This window comes from Scophthalmus maximus, chromosome 4 (genome assembly GCF_022379125.1).
Source record: "Scophthalmus maximus strain ysfricsl-2021 chromosome 4, ASM2237912v1, whole genome shotgun sequence".
In the NCBI taxonomy this organism is placed as follows: Eukaryota; Metazoa; Chordata; class Actinopteri; order Pleuronectiformes; family Scophthalmidae; genus Scophthalmus; species Scophthalmus maximus.
The window spans coordinates 19,079,333-19,096,278 of record NC_061518.1 but is presented as its reverse complement, the minus strand read 5'-3'; the positions used below and the strand labels follow the sequence as shown (position 1 = coordinate 19,096,278).

The 16,946-nt window shown below is 46.2% G+C and overlaps 1 protein-coding gene across 5 annotated transcripts in view; it reads left to right on the top strand.

Moving 5' to 3' along the window:
- Positions 1-2,517: 2,517 nt before the first annotated feature.
- Positions 2,518-16,946, top strand: part of LOC118302464 (SH2 domain-containing adapter protein F-like) — a 95,470-nt gene continuing 81,041 nt past the window's right edge. For 2 of the 5 annotated variants that reach the window (XM_035628612.2, XM_035628611.2), the window contains exon 1: positions 2,518-3,382. In XM_035628612.2, the coding sequence (XP_035484505.1) occupies positions 2,756-3,382 (627 nt within the window). In that variant the 5' untranslated portion in view covers positions 2,518-2,755. The remainder of the gene's footprint in view (positions 3,383-16,946) is intronic. The other 3 variants (XM_047331437.1, XM_035628613.2, XM_035628614.2) reach the window with 3 other exon arrangements.

Here is a 16,946-nt window from a genome sequence, read left to right as displayed (position 1 = left end):
GCAGATCATAAACAGGCAAGGAGGCATTTATATCACTAATTTGCCCTCAAATATGGGGTTGATCTATTTTGATTGTTTCCCTGATTTCCACAGCTATCACGATGATTCTACCTGCAGAGCCTGAGAAACCCTGCAGGCAACAGAACTTAAAGAGGAAAATAAAATCGTCACATGTCTCGCAAACGTTGAAGGTATTAACTATCACCTACAAGCTTGCACACCTAAGCTGTCGTCTTGCCTGAGCTCTGTACATGGTTGCACTCTTTCTAAATCCGAGCCCCATGCTAGCGACAGCCCAATCACTTGCACATACTGTACGTGGATAGGAAGTTTGTTCTGAAGCCTAATCGTTGTCAGAACACCAAGCCACGCAGCCTATCGGGGCAGCAGGTTACAAGGTGAATGGTACTAAAGGACTATTGCAATAAGTGATGGCTTTTTACATTACATACCAGACAAAGTGTAGGTCTGAGAATGTGCGTTTTCGTTGAGCACTGCCGACGTAAAGGACAATATTATATATCAGGGCCAGCTCTAGAAAAACGTCCTCCGACAACTGTCACATGCGGAGTGTTTGTTCTATGATGAGAAGGATTGACAATTGGTGCGTATATGCCTCGAGTTGGCAAGAACGGTGCCTGCGTAGGATACTTAAGATGACTATTTGTGTCCTACGAGGTAGTGGATTACAGGATTTGCATTTTCAAAGGGCGTCAGTGATGGCAGCTGCAGGAAAATTGGCGAACACAATTGTTGCAATGCCATAAAAGATCTGTGATGTGAGTCAAGCTCGGTAACCTCAATAACACACCTGCTCCTGCCACCGATCCTCTATTACCTACAGCATGAGACTATGAGGCCATTACCCCGCAGTTCTGGCAATATCTATATCACAGATAAATGCAGCGCTGATGTTAAACCGACAGCAGTGCGGCACTAAAATATACCGCGCGTAGGCTGGATCAGACTTTCCTCTTTGGGCTCTTCTGTCTGAGAGATTGTTTTACCCACAACTAGAGAAAGAAGGGGAAAAAAACAGCGCTGCAATAAACCAAGGGCCATCTGAACCCACTTCCCTCGTCTTTTGTTTTAAAGCTTCTATGTAAAATACACAAGTTAAACCGATTAGAGCATATTTGGCTGTGGGATGCAATCATTCCTTTAAAGTGCAAGGAAATTGCACTGGTCAGATTTCCCTGTGCCTGCCTAAAGTGCAATGATGGCAGGATTTCAAGGCAGAAATAGTAGATTTTATTTTGATCTTCGGAGCATGGAGTTGTCTCTCCCAGGGGCCTGCCAGGGTTAAACTCTGATCTGTACACTGTGACTTGCTCAAGGCTGTGTGTGTGTGTGCGTGTGGTGTTATTAAAAAGAAATATTGCTCCATAAAAGCCCACTGCTCTGCCTGCTCTGCAGCCATGACTCCTGTTAATGCCGACTGTTGCTGGAATATGTCTGTGGGAGGGGGGTGGGAAATGGGATTTTTTTTTTTTTTTTCATCTGTCCTCCCTCTGATTGCAAATGCAATTAAGAGCTGAGCTTGTGAAGCCGCGACCCGCTCAGTCAAAGAGATAGAAAAAACGCTTCAGGAGGGATGTTTTTGCTTGTATTGTTTCCTTTAACAGTTCACCCCTTTCCACTCGTGGATTCGTGTGATGAATTTCAGCTACAACAGAGTCCAGTGCTCATACAGACTCTATAGCAACCCCTCTCCACTGGTCATTTGCAATGCAATTTGCAATTAAAACATGTCTGCAGTGGCCATCTGGACACGAGGGCACTGGGAACGAGCAGGACGTTTTACCCTTGAGTCTGACTGGTTCGGATAATGTGTTGAGCACTAGGCTCTATTACTTTGCACATATGGTTGGGAAGAAAATGCTCTTTATTTCAATCTTATTCAAATAATGAATGCCTGTGTGGGTATTTTACATGCAACACCAACCATACAAAGTGGCCTACATGGGTAATGATCTATCTATGAAAATTTGAATATGCCTAATCTTTTGTACTGGTTCACCATGTGGAGTTAAGGATCAACGATGGGTGTTGGACCTGGGCAAGGACGAATGAGACAGACCGTCTGCGGTCAGCTCTCGCCCCCTTTGAGAGTTGCATGTAGCATTATGCACAATATGCTAAATGTTGGAAAAATGCTTCTATCTGATATTTTACATTGGGTACTATTCATTTAAATCAATAAGTATATTTGTATATACTTATATACCAGGTTATCACTGCTACTGTCCCATCATCATCATCACCATCATCACCACCACCACCAACATCACCACCACCTCACAACCCTTGACTCCTGCAGACATCTGATGGGAGCTCTGTGTTTTTTATTCATTTATTTATTCATGTATTCATCTTCCCAATTGGCTGGGGCTTCCTGCAGCGGTGGACCCTCAGCGGAGTTTTTACCACTCCGGCAGGGGGCAGTGATCGTTCTCAGGTGGGGAGCGCAGGTTGTCGGTGGGGGCGTGTGTGTGTGTGTGTGAGTGTGTGTGTATGTGTGTGTGAGTGTGAGTGTGAGAGTGTGTAAGTGTGTGTTCCTCTTGCACAGGCGCTCCCATGTCATGTTGCGTAGTCTGGAAACCTGACGTGTGGAGCGAGGAGCGCGGTGCCAAGCAGTCAGCGCGACTACAGCGCGAGCGTCTGTGTGTGTGTGTGTGTGTGTGTGTGTGTGTGCGAGCGCGCGCGCGCGTGTGTGTGTGTGTGAGAGAGTGAGTATGTGTGTGTGTGAGTGTGTATGAGCGGCAGAGTTGCGGCGGGGCAGACCTCTCGCTCGCTCACTCCTCTCCGGACGCACGAGACCGGCGGCTCGCTCCCCGGACCCACTCGGCTGGGCGACCCGAGGATCCCACTCCTGGCGGAACACACTCGGGCTCCGCCGGCAGGGGAAGGTGGAACTCGACTACAGTCCTCGACCTGTGAGCGATGCACAGGCAGCATGGCCAAGTGGTTCAAGGAGCACCTGGGATTCAAAACTACCAAAGCGCCCCCGCCGGCGCCGCCGAAGCCGGACTACAGACACTGTCACACCGGTGCGCCCGGCGCGCCGGGCTTCCAGCAGGCGAGCTCCGGGGCCGCCTTCCCGAGTCCCGCGCAGCCGGACATACTCGCCGCGTACAAACTCCAGAAGGAGCTGGACTTCGAGGACCCGTACACTCCCGGCGGAAATATCTCGTTCGGGCCAGGCTCGAACGCCGTGGGCTCGCCGGACATCAAGTACGTGTCGCCGAAGCACCGACTCATCAAGGTGGAGACGATCGAGAAGAGCAGCCCGGCTCCGGGCGGCGGCGTCGCGGCGGTCGCCCAGGCGCTCTCCGTTAAGTCCCCCACCTCGCCGCCCTCGGACCACGACAACAAGGAGAAGGTGGGTGAAGTTTATTCCAACCCCCCCCCCCCCCCCCCCCCCACACACACACACACTTTAAATCACCAGCCAGAGGAAACCAAAAGCGGATATTCTCGTTCGCCCCATTGCGCCAAATCTCTCCAAACATTTACGCGCCGTGTGTAATTTTCCTCACGCGTGGCGAAGTCCAGAAATTACAACACTTCCTCAACACGACTGCTGCCTCGTTTTCTTTGTAAAAAAAAAAGAAAGAAAAAAAAGTGGTCTGTTAATGACACACTTGAGGTTCGGAGGAATGAATCGCTACAACCGGCAGAACTTGTTATATCACGGCCGCGCAACGGCTGTCTGCGCTGGGTTGCGACATCCACCTCACTCTGTCAGATACAAGTCACCTGCCGCTGCAGGGAGTGTTGTGGAGAGGATCGGTGTGTGCGTGACCAGTGTTGACACACACACACACACACACACACACACACACACACACACACACACACACACACACACCTCAGTGAAAAAACAAAAAAAACATTGACAACTGTGCGTCTTTTGTTCTGCTTCACTTTGAGGCTTTCAGGCCGACTGTGTCTCCACTGGGTGAAATGTGAGGGCTGCCTGTGTCTGCAGCCAAGCAACAGCGTGAACTACACACTTTACCCACAGTCAGTGTCTCTAATTTAACTTTAATCTAATCTTCTTTAACTAGACATGTCAATTTAGGGAATGTTCTCCTTCTCCTTTCTCAGTGATGCCTGCTGCTGCCTGGGGGGGTGGGGGGTTACTTGTGATGACTTTATGGGTGTATTGCTCTAATTCGAGCCTCTCTATGCTCGGTTCTCAGCTCAGAGACCCCATTTGCCCTATTTCCTAAGTCGTGGCCCCATGCACGGAGCCGATTGTGCACTCAGCGGCACAAAAGTGGACGTGGAGACACACGGCGGCAGGACGCGTGCAATGGCTGTCCGTGTCCTTATTGGAGCCCCCCTGTCACGTCAGCCCCCTCAGGGACTCACCCAGCAGGCGGGAAGGTTCATTTGGAGAAGCCCGAGCTGCTCGGAGTCACTGAGGTTAAGGACATGCTGCATGACGAGTGTGATCCCGCTGAGGAATGTTTGCCAGTGTCTGCCCAGCCCCATGCACCGAGGACTGGGGTGAAAACATACACACTGTGCACCACTGTTTCCTCCCAAGACCTTGCCTCCGATCACAAGTGTGCTCCAAAAAATTTTTGCGGTCATCTTGATTTCACCTCTGTGTTACTTCCTCCTCCTCCTCGCCCTCCTCCCCCTGTGTTTGCTTTCGCACCTGTCCTGTGTCCTGTGGCGAGCTCACAGTTGGTTCAGGCTTTACATTTTCATTCATATGCCCCAGTGTCTGCATCCTGTCACAGGAGTGTTGCGTGAAGGAAGGTTTTTTTTCTTCTCCGCCGCCCCAGTTTTTGATCCCACAAAACACAACTGTTACTGTACATGTGTATTTTCCGCCCTCATGCCCTCAACACTGAGATTAGGGGACCGAGTAAAGCTCGCACAGCTCTCTGCCGTGCCGCCGGTGTTTGTTCAGTCAAACTGTCAGCGGCCCGCACGGGCTCGGTTCTGCAGGTTTCGTGTTCACATACATAACGTTATCCTTTTTATCGGCAGAACAAACAGGAAGCCATAATTTACGAATGTCACCCAGCCAGCGCGCGGCTGTTCAAGCTGATTTAACAGATCATTGTTGTCTCTTGTTAATTGACTCTTCTTTTTATGCTTTGGATCTCCCTCAGTCAGGTGTACAGTTGCCTCTTCCCCCTCTCCATAGGTCTTTAACAGACAGCAAATATGGTTTAAAGACCTCGCAGCAACAGTATTTTGAAAGATGTTATCGATGAGCAAAATCCTTATTGTCAACTAGTGAGATTCAGCAATATGTGGAGAGAAGGGTTTTTGTCAGGTGTTGGGGTTAAATGAAAAGCGTGTAGTAGTGGAGAGCGACGTGGGATTCAAAAAAACAAAATACTGTTGTTTCTTTTTTGTACCCGTTGTCTGGGATGTCGCTCCCATTTGCACCATGCCGTCCTGGTGGTGTCTACAACCTGAAGGTGTCTGGCCTTGTGTTGCCACCTTTTAGAATCTCTTTTCGTCTATCGTGTATTTTATGGAAAGCTTGCACAATCTTTTGCTAGTCCTGTATAATTCGTCACCAAACTGTCCAGGTTCTGTCTTTTTGTCATTGTGCTGCTGAGTTGAGCGCTTTAATATAAGCTGTTTTGAGACATGCACTGAAGTCTTGACATTTTTCCGGAACGATTCCTCAGCGTCAGCCCACATTGGAACACAGCGTCTCTGGAAAATTCTCAGCGAGCGAGTGGGCGTCATGTCCTCCCCGCCGCAAGCTCGCAGGCGCTGCCCCTCGCCGGGATGTTCCCGGAAATGTTCCTGCTGTTGTGAACGCGACTGACTCGCACAATCTGTGAACGGCAAACTCCGGAAATTGTTCCAACCCGATTTTTCACCTGAATCCCTCGGGAGGAAAGGGACGTTTGCACTTGGTCACATTTATATAGTTTCAGGGTTATGAATTTCTCAGATGTCACAAATCGAGAACATACAAACAAGTGTATCTCTTTATGCACGTGGTCTGTAAAATGGTGGCTCAATAATTTGCACGTACGCACCTTTCCAGGAAGACACGGTGCTCCACAGTAACTTCGCCGCTGCTTCATGTGAGCGTTGCGAGGCTTTATGTTCAAACTTTTTTTGTGAGGATTACAGTCTGACCCGAAGCCGAGGATTTTTCTTTCCAACTGGGGCTGGCCATGATAAGTCTTTGTAAATCCTTGTTAGAGCGACTCTGCAGGTGAGGATTTTAAAAAAGCGCCGCATCCTCAAGTAGGATTGTCCAATTATATAGGCACTTGTTTCAACGGTCTCAGTGGGGGGGCGCGCTCTATTTGCAGTATTTTGAATACACTCTGCCCCTGTAGTGTTGAAAGGTTGAATGTGCGAGGACAGTATTTGTTCTCATTTAGTGGAAGCTTCATGTCGGTACTAGATCAGAAAAGCATTGCAATACCCTGCTGTGAAAGAAGGCACAATACCCCGTGTTGCCTGTATCTGTACTTTTAAGAATGACTGTGTATTATTAATAGCTGTAGATGAGTTGCGTCAATGTGCGACAGCGCAGCCGTTTGTGTGTGCTTGTGCGTGCAGCACTCTGCCTCCACTCCCTGCAGCCATAGTGGACCTGCCAACCATTTATAGCCTTCACGTGACAACGAGACAAGAGGCGTGGCTGCTAACAAGAAAGTGCTCATGTTGAACATCCATGGCTTGTCAACAAAGCAGATGCAAGAAATGTAATATCAGCATCGAGCTTAGATAGACCACGGACGCCACCAGGCGCGTCTGTAAAAGAAGCCTTCTCGGACCGAGGGCGTTAACACGTCCAACTTGGCGTCGCCTCTCACTGAAAGACATGTCTCCAGAGACAGGAGCGCGATGGAGATAGATAACATGTACATTAGAGCCCATGCCCTGAAAATATCAGTCGCAACTAATGTGTGTTATTATGTGACAACTTCTTTCACCGCCAAGGGTTTGACGAGACAATGATATTAGCATTCAATTCAATTCTGTTTTATTTGTATAGCGCCAAATTTACAACACACATTGTCTCAAGGCACTTTACAAAGTAAGGTCATTCAATTTGGCTTTTTTTTCTCTAGCTTTAGCTGTTTGGCAAACGCCTCGACATGCAAACCATAACTCACAAGCTGCTAAAAATGAGGCGTTCACAAGCATGTTGATTATCCACATCAGTCCAAAAAGATTGTTTTATATTTAATCAATTCATTCATCAAAATAATGAATGAAAATGTGCTCAGTAGAGTGCAGAACTGCACGAGGAGTTTCTTTATTAAAGACTCTTTCATATCTGGTTGGACATATTATCACTATTACAGAAATACCATAAACTCAAGTACAGGAATAGTGGATACCATGCTAAAGCTTTAATATCACCGGTCTTGATCTAATTGTTTGCATAAATTCAATTACGGAATTTCTAAATGTGCTAATCCATTGTCAGAAACACACCTGCATGTAAGAAAAACAACAAAGGAGAAAAATGTCAACTGTTCATGACGATGACGTCTGGATAAACCCAGGCGTCTTAGCCTTCACACTGCAGTAATGCACCGAAATAGACTGAACACAAGTGACTCAATGCATCTCCTTAGCGCCAGCCTGCGCTCTAACACATTTCCTAGCTTTTTATTTAGTCAAAACAACAGAGTCTCTCTCTCTTCAGCTTTCTTTCATCATCCTACCGATACCGATGCAGCGGCCGATATATCTAAATCTATCAATGATTCCTAGGATGTCATCTGCAAACCTTTATGTCAAAGAAATGTGATTGAGGCTTCATTTTTTAGTTTAATCATACACTTTATCATAAATAACTATAAATAAAAAGAAAGACAAATACAACCCAATATATAGAACTCGAATTCAGAAAATGAATATCTGTTGGTTGTAGTGAATGCGTGCGCAAGTTTTCTTGTATGCGTCTTGTATATTAGAGTCATCGCGGTATCAGCGGTATCTCCAGAGCGTTGCAGAAACTTCCTCGCGATCTGTGTGATTCCTCCGAAAGGAAGACCATGCGCCAAATAAAGATCGATTACGGTATAAGATCGTCAGATCGCCCTCCCCGACCGACATGTCTGTGAAAGGCTCATATAGTCCGATATATTGGTCGGTGTCTTGTCTTATATCAAAGTCAGAATGTGTGTATCTACACATGCATATTAGTTTAAAAAACAACAGGAGGCCGTAGCCTTCCTGAAGCAGTGCTCTCTACTCGTTGTGCTCGCACGGACTAAACACTGACTGCAGCAGCAGTGTCTTAACGGCAGTGCTCGGTTACATTGATGTTTTAATTACTTGACTCATGAATGCTAATTATATCACTGCTTAGCTAATGCCTGAAATGCCAATAGCAGCATCAAGTGAATTTACCCAGGTGCATGTCTATTCACCAGGCTTCCATGGGGGCGAAGAGCAAGATAAAGAAGTCCCGAATATGCAATGATGTCACCTTCATCTGCTACAATTTCACAGACGTTTATTTTGCCAATCATCTGCCGAGACGTGTCGTTTTATTTGTGGGATTTTATTTTGTCTTCGTTTGGAGTTTTATTTTCTATGCACATTGTCGCTTGTCCCGATTTTGAGTTTTCCTGGTGTTGCGATGTGTTTTGTTGTCTAACGATGCCAAAGCCCTTCATGGTAGAGTAAGTCGGGGCGAGATGATCAATTATCGTCCTGCCTCGGAGCTAATTAAAGGCCTCATGTCCCAGCTCATCGCTCTGCTCAGCAGTAACCCAGCTTCGCTCAAGGACGCCCCAAAGTGACGGCGGACTCCGCTCGGAAAAACGGCGTAAACAAAAGCAGCGGCGCGGAGCTGACAGGCCGCGGCGCAGCCCGTCATCATCAGTGTCTGTCTGTGCATCTGGGAAGCTGCTGTTGCCGTCTAACTTTGCCCCCCCTTCGGGGCTCGTGGTCCCTTTGACTCGGTGATCCTACGAGCCAGCTTGCATATCTATCTTTAGAAGCCTGCAGTTGCATCAGAAGCCCAGACAGTTGTTGTGCAGTCAACAGAGGCATCTGGATTGACAGATTCCCTCTGTGCTTATTTTCCTCCATGCCGCCTTTTAAATATTTTTTTTTTTTTTTTTTTTTTACAAAACCTGGTACAGCAATTCAATTGATCATGCTGGGAATGGAAAAAAAAGAACTTTGTATGCTCTGCTAAGAGGCTCATATTTGTCATCCTGTGTATGTGTGTATTTATTTGTTATCAGCACAATATCATATAAAACAACAGACAGAATTTGCTGGAAAAGTTAAGTCTTAGGTCAAGGAAGAATTGATCGGATTTTGGTGAGGGTAGTGCCCTGATAGGTCCATTTATAAAGGCAGACTATTTTCGCTCATGACTCATGAACTGATTCCTAGAAGCAAAATCCTATCTTCATGCATTCCTTGTTTCAAGAAAAAATATATCAAAATACGCCCTGCCCTTTTCTGCTAGAATGGATTTTCTGTCATTTTGATTTTTATCACCATCCTACACGTAACAACGGAGACACTTGCTCACTTCAGCCTGTCTAGTATATTTTGTGTCCGTTCTAAGAGAAAGCAATTGCACTGCTGCGTTTTTACCGCAAATGGTTTTAGTCCAGTTATGTCATTAACTCATTCCCATTTGAAGAAAATAATCCCTTTTGTCAAATGTTTATATTTAAATGTTTTGTTGAACATGTTAAAGATGAGTGCTTCAGGGAGGCATCAGCTGCTTGTTTGCTTTTGACCTGGATTGCACTCTGGCTTGGTTAGAAAATATAGAAAAGGTGATGGAGAAATATGGGCATATCACATTATAAATGAAACTACATTTGTGATAATCTATAATATGTAACACATATTTCTACACATTAATGCAGACTAATACACTTGTTGCATATATTGGATCACATGCTATCGGCATCAAGCCTGATAAGATGGAGCCACACTTTTTAAATAAAATATCTCAGACATTTTTACACCTACGACGCAACAACCTCTCAAAATACAACTACACATTTGGACACGAGCCCCCGACTCTGGACTCTGGATGTCTTCTTTTTTCTGCATTCCTGTACAATTTGTTTTTGTAACGTTATGTTAGACTGCCAATCATAATCATTATTACTAAGCATTATTAGATCTTGGTTCAAGAATGCTGCGTGCTTATCGGCTAGCTGACACTGATGAGATTTACTGACTACTAGGTGTGGAAATACTAGCACTGACTAATAATGCATTTTTTGATACTTTATAATATCTCAGCAGTTCGCTCTGTGCTTCAAAAGTATCAAAGTTCGGTACCCAGCCCCACAGAGTGTTTCCTCTAAATCTTCATATGCAGGGAAAATCTGCAAAATGTAATATTGCTGAAGCGCAGGTACCACTCATGTAATGGTAGGACCCAACATTTCTCAGGAGCAGGGTAGAGAGAACATCTCCAGCCATAGCGAATGTGCTTCCTTCAATGTTTTACCGAACTCCAACATGCAGGTCAGATTAAGATTATGATCACATGTTAATGATTTCCACCTTAGCCAGTGCAACATGTCATTCAGGAGTCACATTTGGCTGCCGAACCTTGTAAGACATTGTGTTTCACAGTGAAAACACAGGCTGCCATTGAATAGTTCTCGTCTCCCTTCATTTGTCTTTTTCCATTCTTTCTATTCCATTCTTTCAGCAGGTTGAAGTTGAGATGGCTTTGTAGTATATGGAAGAGCTCTCCATACACGTTGATGATACCTGTTTGATCGGCCTTCAGATTACAGTGCATGGCCGAACCTGGCTCATCTTATAGTTTCCCCTCGACGTGAAGGTCTTCGCCTGGCCTCTCACCCCGCCATTCCAGACGCCGGTGCGGCTTTATAAATGCGTCCCACCGGCCTTTCGCGCTCCCCATCTTTGCGAGCGACAGAAGAAAATGTCAAGCACAGACGTCAATATCACCAGGGTCTGTGAGATTGGTTTTCTTCTGGGAGCCGAGAAAATGAATGAAAACATCAGAAGCCATCATGTTTTGTGATATCACCCATTTTAAGTGCAGTTCTTTTTCTGCTGCTCCCCGTATCAGGCAGAGGCTGATGGCAGGCCCGGGTGGATTAAACTGTCAGACGGGTGCAGGAGGATGTGTCCTTGTTGCTCTTCCCCTTCCACAAACCTGGTCATTTGTGCTCTTTGGCTGAGGAAAAAGTCATAGTGTTGAACATAACGTGATGTTTTCTCTCTCAGTTGAAATATTATTTCACTAAAAAAAACAACCCCTCACACTTCTTATTCTGAATAATCCCAGGAGCATTAATACATCATGGGAATAATATGTGATGCTTTGGGTAATTTCTCACTTATCTCACTTGGTGTGTTGGATTGTGTAGCTGTTGTTTTTCCTCATCGTTCTCAGTAGTGACACATGTTACCATGAGCAGTGGGCAGGTTGTGACTCACGTACTAAGTAAGCGCATGAACGTGTTGATAATTATGATAAATTGTGTAAGTCGCAAAGACGGTGCGTTGCTCTGGCTGCTGGTGAGACATAACAGTCGAGCGTGGAGACTGTGATAGTTCTGGCCGTGAAATGCCGAGCATGTTTGAGAGATTCGCGTTTCCAGTTTGACCCACTGCTTCACCGAGGTGTCAAAGAATGCCATGCATTTCCTGAGCTATTTTAAGCATCCGCATTTTCTCAAAGTCACTCTGGGGCGAGTTCAAGACTACAAGATATTCATTGTTAACTGCCCGCTGCAACGAAAACAATAAATAGTTTCTTTTCATGCCAAAACATTTTTAGTATACTCGTTGTTTTCCTTTATCTTTACTGTCATTGACAAAAAGAAAAAGAAAAGAGAGAGCGTCACAATGCATTCCTGTGACCTGAACAGGAATCCTGGAAGGGCACTTTGAAAGGGAGGAAGGAGCACGCTGCTCTCTGGTGCACAGCCTGCTAGTGTGCATGTGTGAGCCCCGCCTCCCCCCGAAAACAGGATGAAGTCATCCGGTGGAAAAGCCTTAATGTAATGCTTATTCAATTGAGCACCGAAAGGTTCCGGCTTTTCATCAAGATATCATTTTGCCGAATTTACAAATCGCATTACATTTACATCACGCCACTGCGATCCAGCATCGCTGAGTGGAATTACTAGTCACGGTTAGGTTTTTATACACAACCGCCCCACCACATGTGGCCCAAAGTTTTAGGCCCAACCAAACGATGGCCTTTAGCTATTGTTTGCTTATTTTCCTCCTCTCCTCCATCTGGGAGCCTTCTCTCCAGTTTAAAGAGTCCCGGCGGAGTCTGTCGTGTTTGTTGCGCGATTTGCTTTTTCAAGCTTTGCACCGGAACATCGGTCACATGACTCCACCAGGTTACAATTAGCCGGCAGACTGTGTGCTGCAGGCCCGGTCGCTGGGGAGTTTGTACACACATGGCTGTGTTTTGTTTAATGACTGTGTGTGTGTGTGTGTGTGTGTGTGTGTGTGTGTGTGTGTGTGTGTGTGTGTGTGTGTGTGTGTGTGTGTGTGTGTGAGCCCCTGAGCTTGCATTGCTATCTGAGGCACAAAGGGAGAAGCGACATACGAAGCGCTGACTTTTTCTGCAGTATTCTAATTATGATCCATAGTACAAACTATGCAAACAAACAACAGATTTGCCTTTGTGTCACCTGCCTATGAGAGCACCCTGCAGGAGGCAGCCAGACTTCCGACTTGCAAACGGAGCCGCCATGCGATCCGAGTGACCGCCCGGAAGCCGAACACTTGCATTTCTTCTTAGTGGGATTCCAGACATTCATCTCGGGCCGTTCTGTGAACGAGCAATGTCTCTCACTAGATGACTGCAAATCTGTCGTGATGTTTCATCGGACTTGTTCCACATTCTGCTGCTCTTTGTAAAAGTTATACATCGGGTGTCGTACTTTTGATCGGAGCACTGGAGAGAAAGAAAGCCTCTATCTGCAGTCGGGAAATAAGGAACGGCTTGGTTGCTCCAGGATTAAGGAAGTGCTCCCTTCCTGACAGGAAGTGTTTACAACTTGGTGACATTCCCTTTTTTAAACTTGACAAGTCTGCGCTTGCCCCTCATGTGCAGGCCGGCTGCTCTGGCTGCCGCTGCTCGCTTGCTAAATTCTAACCAGGGTTAACGTTCTCAGCTGCTTTCGACGTGAGCAATCTAGATGTCCGAAATAGTGGCAAACGGTGACGGCGCGTTGCCCTCGTGTCCGTTGAGGGCTCTTCTGCGGCAGCAGACTGGTGATTGTCCCTCCGCCCTCCGGATATAGCCTCTCTCGCCTCTTGCTTATTCCGCTCAGAGAGGTGGGAAGCCACGTAGCAATTGCAGCAACGGGACTCCACCCTGCGCGCTCGCCCCATTGTCAGTCCGGGCGATAAGCAGGGACCTCGGTGCGTCCTCGCCGCACAGAGGCTATCTGAGGCCACGCAGCTTCCAGCCTCAATCAAGGACGTGCTCACATCAAAATCTCTAGGCCAGACTGCGGCTTGTTTTCCTCCCTGCTCTATAAATCACTGCCCCAGAATCAAAGTCTGCGTCCCGGTGGAGCTCTTGTGTTGTTCCATCGAGCCCTACTTTCTTAATTGTGTCAGTTTTCATCTTATAGAAGCCTCGGTAAACAATAGTGTTGGGGAATGAACTGTGTGTGTTCGCACACTTGAGGGTTTTGGCAGACGACTCATGCTCACCCAACTATATTCTCAAATCAAAAGACGAGTCTTTATTGACGACGGAAAGTGCCGTGGCCATGTTGAGGACAAAATCGCTCGCCCTCTCGGACGCGGGATTAACGCGTTCTATGAAAATCCCAACATTTCCTCGTAGCACCTGAATTAATCCAGAGTCATGTGCCGCTCCGCTAACTGTATGTCCCAGAAACGCTGGCAATAACTCAGTCACACAGGGACGGGGGCAGAGGAAGGAAATTGGATTTCGTCAAGCGCGTCGCAAAGTACTTAATCTTGAATATCTGTTGCACATTAAGAGCACCTTCATAGGGTGCAACCCACAATCCTCTCTCTTCTCCAGCGGAGGTCTTGAGTGGCTGTGTGGAGTGTGTTTCAATGAAGGAGGTCCTCTGGGACAAGTTGGGGTGCGTTTTTCTGTGCTTCACCGCCTTGGGACCTCGCGAACTCTGCATTCATTCGTCAGGAGACGAGGGCAGCCTGCGAAAGAACTCATTGAAACCTGAGGTTACACATTTAGTGGCTTTAAATTGTGAAAGTAAGAGAATTACCCAGTAGGTGATTTGTTCAAATGGAATTTAAAGTATAAAAAGGAATAGATGAGCAGGACGTCTAATTTTTTCCCAAGGGCAGTTTGTTTGAGGGATCTTAATGACACTATCATTTACTGATTTCATAGACTGAAATTGGTGGTACAGCGGTGATATCAGGACTTGACAAGTACTTTTTTCCCATGAGTTGAAACAATTTATGCAATAATGAATAAAGTGATACACAAAGATATTTACTAGCAAAGCTATTTGAATACAAAGTGTTCACTAGGTTTTAAATGTTTTTTTCTACAGACTGTTAATGTCAATATAAAAAAAAATAGCTTGAAACTGTATAAGCATAAAAATGGTATCGAAAATAAATTAGTTTTTAGCTCTTAATCAAATGGTTCAGTGCAGTGACCACGTCATCTTCACTGTTAACCTTAACCTTTGTCATTGAAAAAGCAATAGAGGCTGCTTTTGTGTAATACTTGTTATTCACACCCACGCTCATAAAACATGCTACACTTTTGTTTTGGTAAAAAATGTGATTGAAACACTCACACTACCAAGCCCTGGGCAAATGATTCATCTTGCCTCATGTGGATGATTTATGGATTCACTCAGTTGTAAAAGACACATTGTCTTATTTGTCGTGCCTGTCAAGTAATTTTCTTTACCAAAATGTGTAACGCTAACTTTTGTTGCATGAGCGCAAATGCAACGATTACATTTTTGGAGGCACGGCACTACCAAGGCTGTTCTTGAACATTAACCATAAACTTGATTGTAAACAACTATATGTAAAAAGAAAATACATGGAATAAACATATTTACACAACATGTACAAACAGAAATGCAATGCTCTTTTCTGCATTGTTTATTCTGCAAAATAAATTTCACATCAGCAAACATAAATGCCGATACTGACTTGTTTGTAAAAGGCTCAAATATCGGCGGATATTATCAGCCAACCTTTTAGTGGACAAAATGTTACATCCCTTTACGCGCTGCTGATGAATTTTTTTCTCCCACTAAAGTGTGGTGCATAGTGTCAGTGCTGCTGCTGCTGCTGATGCATCTGGAAGCATTCCTAAGCAAACCATGATCAACAACAGGCCAAATTGCTCGGTGCCAAAAGAACCGGCTTTGGGGCACGACGTTAGTGCGAAAGCTGCCCCACACGGGTGTGAGCGCGGAGATCTAAAGGAAGCAACGTTTTAATGTGGTCTCAATCTGAAAAGTGCGGGTGTGTAATAAATAGGTCGGCAGCCAGAAGTGAGGCTGATCTTTGAACTTTGAGGGAGACACGTGTGAAACTGATGGCTGAGCACGGTGATGCGCAAATGCGGACGCTCATTCTTCGCTGTGTATCGCACGTAGACCACGATAGTCCTGAACCCGCTAAATGCAACGGTAGGGAGGTTTTTTTTATTTCTTCAAAAGGCCTATGTCTGTTTCTCGGCTATAATTATTAAGTCGTGTGAAGAGGTGTTGACATGTTTTTGTCTGTGAAGTCACCGTGTTGTGTTTGTTGATTCACATGGATGCGTAACGTGCTCACTGACGCTGAACTGCTGTTCTTGAGTGATTGTCCAATTAGATTCGAGGCAGAGCAAATGAATAGATCTGGAAATAAACCGAATCTGCCGTTCATCTCGAGCGTTTTTTTCATCCGTGCATGGACCGCAGCAGCTTGTGACTGATGGCGAAAAGGCGTCTTCAGTGCAAATATAATAATTGGATTAGCCACCTCTGCAGACTCCGTAAGTGGGCCTTCAGACGCGGCGCATCCCTATCCCGAGCTCATCCAGAGGCAGGGTGCTCACGCAGCAACCGTGTTTCTGAGGAAACATTTCAATAAGGTTCCATTAATGTCAGCCCTGCAGGGTGGGAGATTCGCTCCTGCCCCGTCTCTCCTTTACAGGCGAAACAAGTCCTCATATCTGCCTAATCAGTTTTCTGGAGATGTCGAACCCGGTCGGGCTCAGTCCCCCCTCACGAGGAGCCCTGGATGAATTGTAACCAGATTTGCAACTCGCCTCTTAGAAACATGAAAGCATCTCATGGGTGGTAACTGCGTTATGTCAACGGAGAGGCCGTGATCATCTCTGCACAAGTAAAATTGCCATTTGAGGGAGTGTCTCTTGCCGGTGTGCTCCCGCCGGAGAAAACCGCGGCCAAGTGATCTCCGGATGACTGCGCGCTGCACACGGAGCGTTCATCCTGTGTTTACAGACAAAGATAAGGTGCGGGAGCTATCGGCAGAGACACCTCGCGGAGCCGCAGTCTGCCGAGTTTTGCTTTCACGGGAACATTTGAACAATTTCCCCATCCATGAGGACTGAACTGTCATTCTTCATGCATGGCAGCTCTCATCTACAGCCCTCTCTCCGCTCATCTTTTTTGTCTCTCTGTCTTTTCTCAAAAGTGGCTTTTTGTTCTGACAATGGCGGCGTGTTTACTTTTTTTCGTTTCACTGGAGAACAAAAGAGCAATGGCAGCAAAAAGCAAAAAAAAAGAAAAGAAAGAAAAGCCTGTCCAAATGCCTTGATGCAATTGAGCTGCTAAGCACTGAGTTGTATTAGGTTATCAGTGGTTGAAATCCCTTGTGGCGTGAGACATAAATCACACACGCCAGTCCCCCCCCCCCCCCCCCCTCCCCTCCCACATTCTACAGCCTGCTGACTTTTCTGCCAGTCTCAGAGGGGCTTTAACCTTGACTAGCCCCTGACGCATTCGATCCTGCCC